Source organism: Austrofundulus limnaeus, unplaced genomic scaffold (genome assembly GCF_001266775.1).
Source record: "Austrofundulus limnaeus strain Quisiro unplaced genomic scaffold, Austrofundulus_limnaeus-1.0 Scaffold153, whole genome shotgun sequence".
Classification (NCBI taxonomy): Eukaryota; Metazoa; Chordata; class Actinopteri; order Cyprinodontiformes; family Rivulidae; genus Austrofundulus; species Austrofundulus limnaeus.
Window position 1 is genome coordinate 1150306 of NW_013952555.1, and position 6733 is coordinate 1157038.

The 6733-nt window shown below is 42.3% G+C and overlaps 1 protein-coding gene across 1 annotated transcript in view; it reads left to right on the forward strand.

Moving 5' to 3' along the window:
• Positions 1–2882: 2882 nt before the first annotated feature.
• The window catches only part of yjefn3 (YjeF N-terminal domain containing 3), a gene marked incomplete at its 5' end in the record, with an annotated part of 75353 nt that continues 71502 nt past the window's right edge, over positions 2883–6733 (forward strand). The window contains 1 exon segment of the mRNA XM_014016771.1: positions 2883–3169. Coding sequence (XP_013872225.1) covers positions 3102–3169 — 68 coding nt within the window.

Below are 6733 nucleotides of genomic sequence, written 5' to 3' on the forward strand. Positions count from 1 at the left end.
GTGCACAGCGGCATCCATCCATCCATCCATCCATCCATCCATCCATCCATCCATCCATCCATCCATCCATCCATCCATCATCTTCCGCTTACCCGGGGTCAGATCACGGGGCAGCAACCTAAGCAGAGAGATCCAGACTTCCCTCTCCCTAGCCTCTTGGGCCATCTCTTTGGGAGCAAGATCCAGAGATACTTAAATTCCTCCCTTCCCCAAACCAGAGCAAGGATGCTACCCTTTTCCGACTCACTACCATGATCTTGGATTTGGAGGCACYGATCCTCATCCTGGCCGCTTCACACTCTGCTGTGARCYGCTCARCCATTCCCTGGAGATCWTGATCTGATGAAACCAATAGGACCAYGTCATCCRCAAAAAACAGAGACGAGATCCTAAGGTCACCAAAACRGATCCCCTCAACACCTTGGCTGCGCCTTGAAATTCTKTCCACAAAAGTTATGAATGGAACTGTCACAAAGGGCCRACTTTGYRGAGTCCAAATCTCACTGGAAATGAGCCTGACTTATTGCCAGCAATACAGACCAGGCTATGATTGTACAGGGACCTAACAACCCATATCAARGGTYTTGGTACCCCATATTCCGGGAGTACCCCCACAGGACTCCTTCAGGAACAGTCAAACACCTTATCCAAGTCCACAAAAGACATGTAGACTGATTGAAGACCTCCCATCAACCCTCCAGGACCCTGCTGCAACCTCGAAAATAGAGGCACAGAACTTGGTCCACTCGAAATCAGTGTCCCCCACCTCCCCCGAAACATGTTCAAAGCTCTCCGGAGGTGTGAGTTGAAGCTCAGTCTGACAGAATACTCTACCAGACGTTCCCAGCAGACCTGTCAGGTCTGATTGGCATCCTCCCCACTGTAGGAGCTAACTCACCACCAGGTAGTGGTCAGTTGACAGCTCTGCCCCTCTCTTCACCCGAATGTCCAAAACATGCAGCAGCAGATCAGATGAAATGACAACAAGGTTGAACTTCGGTATGTGTCCTGGTCCCAGGAGCTCACATGGACACCCTTATGTTTGAACGTGGTGTTTGTTATGTACAATCCATGACAAGCACAGAAGTCCAATAACAAAACACCACTCTGGTTCAGATCAAGGGGCGTTCCTCCCAACCACACCCCTCCAGGCCTCACTGTCATTGTCCACATGAGCGTTGTTGTCCCCCAACAGAACAAGGGAGTCCTCATCAGGAGCACTCTCCAGCACCCCCTCTAAGGATCGAAAAATCATCTGGGTCATCTGAACTGCTGTTAAGCACATTAAAACAGTCAGAACCTGTCCTCCCACACACTCTTGTTCACTGTGGTGAACCCCAATGTCCAGGCACCAAGATGGGGGGTAATGCATTTGCCCACTCCTGCTCGGTGCCTCTCAGCATGGGCAACTCCAGTGTGAAAGAGTGTCCAACCCCTCTCGAGGAGACTGGKTTCAGAGCCAGAGCAGTGCGTCGAGGTGAGTCCAACTATATCTAGTCAGAACCTCTCAACCTCACACACCAGCTCAGGCTCCTTCCCCACCAGAGAGGTGTCATTCCTCACCTTAAACCRCTGCCCATCACACACTGGACCCAACCCTACAGCCCCTCCCACAGGTGGTGAGTCCATGGGAAGAGGGACCCACGTCTCGTCTTCGGGCAGTGCCCAGCTGGGTTCCATTGTTAAAAGCCTGGCCACCAGGCACTCAGCAGCATGCCCCACCTCCAGGTCTGTCTCCAGAGAGGGGCCCCGGAGACCTGCATCCGGGTGTGGGAACACCGAGTACATTTAAGGAACTAATTATAAGGGGTTTTAGGGCTGCACTTTGTCTGATCCCTCACCTAAGACCTGTTTGCCTTGGGTGACCCTACCAGAGGCATAAAGTCCCTGACAACATAGCTCCTAGGATCACTGGGACTCTCAAACCCCTTYCCTACGGTAAGGTGGCAGCCCTGGGATGGGATGGAGGATTCTGTCTGACAAAAATATAGAYCYTTAAATAGTAAATGGACTGAACTTATTTAGTGCTTTGTCGAATYCCTATGGACTCAAAAGCTCTTCATACTTTATGTATCAAACTGACAACCCACTAGTTAAAGGAAAACTCCCTTAACCCAATCTGCCACAGCCACTGGGCTTTAACTGGGACAGATTTGTAGACCAAATAACTGTGAATATTGGAGCCCCACCCCCCTGCAGTGTAGACTCCAGCGGGAAGACATACCATGCAGTAATGTATTCTGTGATGGTGCTGTGCTCAGGGGCTATAAAAGGTGTGTGCGAAAACCAACTTTGAACAACCCAACTTCGACCGATTGGCTTCAGATTGAGTATACCAGGCCCTTTAATTAGGTGGCTGCACACAGTACTAAATGCTTTGAGTGTTACTAAACKTTAACTGTTACAAATCTGTCCAATGGGCACGGAGACATTAAAATTTGTTGCAGTGTTGTTAGAGTTCTGCTCAAGCCATCTGTTTTTTGTGTTGGACCTGCAGTTTGTTCATGTGTCAATGTGTTAGTAAAAGTGAGAAAGTGTTTTTTCACGCTCTGGGCAGTCAGGTGTTTTCTCGCTCACTTTCCTTTTTTTAGATTTTACTTGAAAAGATTCTTGTTTTCCCCACATGTGTATGAGAGACTGTGTGTCTCTGTGCGAGTTATTGGGGGAGGTGATGCCGAGCGTTGCACCCTAGATGTCTGAACAGCCGTGATTGTGGCGGTGTGAGCCAATCAGCTGGTGAGCATCATGTCTCCTGGTTTTTAATTGGCTGAATTTCTCAGTGTGAGCAGCTGATACACAGAGACAGTAGTGAGAAAGAGACAGAAAGGAGAGGTAGGGGCATCGAGGCAGAATTTGGTGTGTATGTGTGTGTGTGTGTGTGTTTTAAATTACCTTCCAGCATATGAACCAATCAAGATCTGTGCAGAGGAATACAGRGGGAGGGAGCTTATTTAGATTTCTCACTCTATTCCCAGGCTAAAGAGGGAGACAGAGCTTTTATTGAACCAGAGTCTCGGGGAGAAGCAACGAAACAGTTTGCCTTGGAGGAGCACAGCTCATCCTTTCTCGTGTGTGTGCCGAGTTGTGCCGGGTAAAAACAGATGGACAAGATGAACCACAGCTCAGCTGAAGCAGAGACTGAGACCATAGAACCACTTCGTTACCTCAGGTTAGATTCTGTTCTATTCTATGATTTTCTGCTCTGTTCCCTGTCTCTTCATGTTTGCACCCTTTCTTGGTCTGAGCACTGTTGCCGGTTCCTTTGACAGCTAGAAATCCATGGAAGGTGTGAGAAATTAATAGGTAGCATCAGGTAAATTGAGAAGGGAGAAAGGGGATGCCCACATCTTTTTGCAGCTTACATCATGTGTGTTACAGTCAGCTTTAAAATTATAATGATAGAAAAGGAAATAAAGATGAAAACAAGTCATTTAGGTCACCAGCCTGCAGAAACACTTGCAGTGTTCCAGGTAATTTCATTGCTGCTTTCAGGGTCTTTGACTTTTTTTAAATTTTAATTGCACTCTTCCACTCCAGTGAAGCTGTAAATTGAATTACAAATATGGGCTTTTATCAAATTAAGATGTCTCATGTGGTGTCTCATGTGGCATTACCTGGATTTATACATCAACCAAGCCAGACGTCTTGTGATTCAGTGCTCTTATAGCATGAAATGTATTCACTGGGTTTTCCTTTTTTAAGGCAAGTAAAAGGTGGTGAGGTTGTTCTAAATAATAATTACATTAAAGGCACTAAAACAGAGATACAGACTGGCCCAGTCAGAACTATTTGCATTGCTGAAATGCTTTTACAAATACGGTGTGTACACCCGTAAAGCCTGAAAAACATAAAATCAATTGAAGAATGAATGCTTTCYTCTTAAAAGTCCAATAATATTTTGAGGCTTATTTTCTAAATAATAAATGTGAAATTTGTGGAAATAAAAAAAAACTTTGAGCTCTTTCAGTTATTTAAAATCCATGACTCATTTCAACTTGGAATGATGTTTGTAGCAGAAGTGGAAAGAGGACTAAAATAATGTTCTCAGGTAGTACAGATACTATGTTGAACTTTAGAAGTTGCCTGTGTAAAAAAAACTGTCATTAAAAATTGACTTTAAGTCAAATTTACTGAGTTACTTTTTACAGCAGGAGGATATTTTTTTCTTGCTGTGCACAAAGGACAAACATTTACTTTCTCAAATGTGCTTTTTTTAAAAAACACCCTCACAGTTCAATATTTCCATCTTTATATAACATTTATCCATCGTCGGGTTGCGAAGACAACATTCTCCAGCTAATTCTGGGGAATTCCCAGGTCAAACAGGGTAAATAATCCCTCCAGCAATTCTGGGTCTTGCTTGGAAAACTTCCCTAATGAGGTGTCCAGGAGGCATCCTAATCAGATATCTGAACCACCTCAACTCACTCCTTTTGATGTAGAGAAGCAGTGCGTCTACTGCGTTCCATTTACATCATATTCCCGGAACTGGTAAATGGTAGTGACGTCATTTCCCAACAAACCATTTGAAACTGTATTCCAGTTAGCTGACAGGCTATTGTATTTTTGCCGCTAACCTAGCTACAGCACTGCTACAACATAAACAATGACAAAAACAGAGCTCTACTATGCACAWCATGCAAATAAACATTGATTTTAACACGCACAGCATTGCACATAAAACACACTACTTGTGTGAGTGATTGAACATGCACAAAAAATTAAGCAAGATAATTGACAGTAAAAGTTACAGAGTTAACAGAGTTTTTTGCGAGCAGCTGCTATCTTGAAATCAAAACTGGGAGCAGTTTCATTTCTTCCACTTTACGAGTGGAACATTACCACTGGGGGGTGCGTTCCAGTTTAAATCTACCAATGGGAACAGGGAAATTATCCCTTCCCAGGACTACTGGCATGCAGCTCCCCTCCAAGCCTCCTTGTCTCTAAGGCTGTGAAGGAGGCTCATTTTGGCTGCATGTATTCAGGATCTTGTTCTTTCAGTCACGATCCATATGACCACAGATGATGGCTGGAGTCTAGACGAACCAGTAAATCGAGAGATTTGCCTTTTGACTAAACAGTTTTTTCACCACGACTGACCAAAGCAGCACCCTCATTACTGAGGACGAGGACTCAATCTGTCTTCCACCTCCCTCTTTATCCTACCATCATCACTCATGAACAAGAAGCCCAGACATTTGAGCTCCTCCACCTGAGGTAAAGCCCTGCCTCCTCCCCGCAAACTCAAATGGGCATTCCACCCATTTCCAAATGAGAACCAAGAACCGTGACTTGGGGGAACTGACTCTCATCTCAGCTTATTCAGAGTCAACTGCCACTCACTTTAGTGCACGCTAAATCATGGCCTGAAGATACCAACATAACCACATCATCCGCGTCAAGCAGAGACAAGATCCTGAGGTTCCCAAACCAGAAACCCTTCTTTCCACCACTGTGCCTGGAGATCCTATTCGTGGACTGGAAAAAGGGGACAGCCCAGGCCGAGACCAACCTGCACTTAGYTTGACTTTGTGCCAAGAATACAGTGTAACCCATTCTTTTATAGTCGCTAATTACTATGCAATTACCAAGTAATTACATGCAAGTAAAAGTCATTTACAAGTAATTACTGTGTAGTTATAGTATTTTAATATGTAATTGCTGCTTAATTACATGGTAAATTACTATGTAATTAAACAAATTTTAGTAGGTAGTTACAAACAAATTACACTTTAATAATACCTCAGTTACCCACTATTTGCCAAAAGATACTATTTTTTCCATAGTCCCCTAATTACTATGTTTTTACAAAGTAATACTTGGTAAATTATACTATATTACAATGTTATTAAACTAATTCTAATGGGTATTAACTATCAAATTAAAGCTCAACTACACTTTAGTTACATAATATTTAACAATAGATTACTATGTTTCCAAATAATATATTTCCTTAATTACCATGTAAGTATCAAATAAGTACTTAGTAAAATATAGCATATTACTATGTTAGTAAAACTATGTTAAATGGGTAACTATCAAACTATTGTTCAATAGTACCTCAATTACAAATTATTTGCCAAGAAAATACAACTAAATTACCAAATATTATATAGTGTTTGACTATGTAATTACAGCTAGTTCGAAGTTATTGCAATAAAACGACAGTTTAACAATCACTAAATGACATACAGCTTATTTATGCATTACACAGTCTGGTTAGATCACTATGGTAACAGAGACTGAAGTCCTCACCTGCTTGACTTCAGCTTAAACTGAGATCCCAAATAGAAAAATCAGACTAACACAACATTTTTATATCGGTATAGTTCGAGCACGTTATTATCAAATGCTAAAACCAAACTAAAAACTCCACTATTGTTATTAATAGTCAGTCTGTGCTCCACATTTAGATGCTGATCAAATGTTGCTGTTTTCATTTTTTTAATTTAACTACAGCACAATATTTATTTATGGACACTTTTTCATTTTTATCATTTATTCCATAAAATGTAAGCTACGAATTTAAATTTTAGTTAAAATAAATGACAAGATATCTTTAGTTTTTTTTAAATTAACACTGAACTTTCAGCAAACATGATCAATAAACATAAATACACTCACATGGGACATCGAGAAGAAGCTATGAAGATCATGACATAAATGAACATGTACATTATCACGCAGGACCAATCCTATGCTCACTAAACATTATTATGTCCTCCTTGTGCAC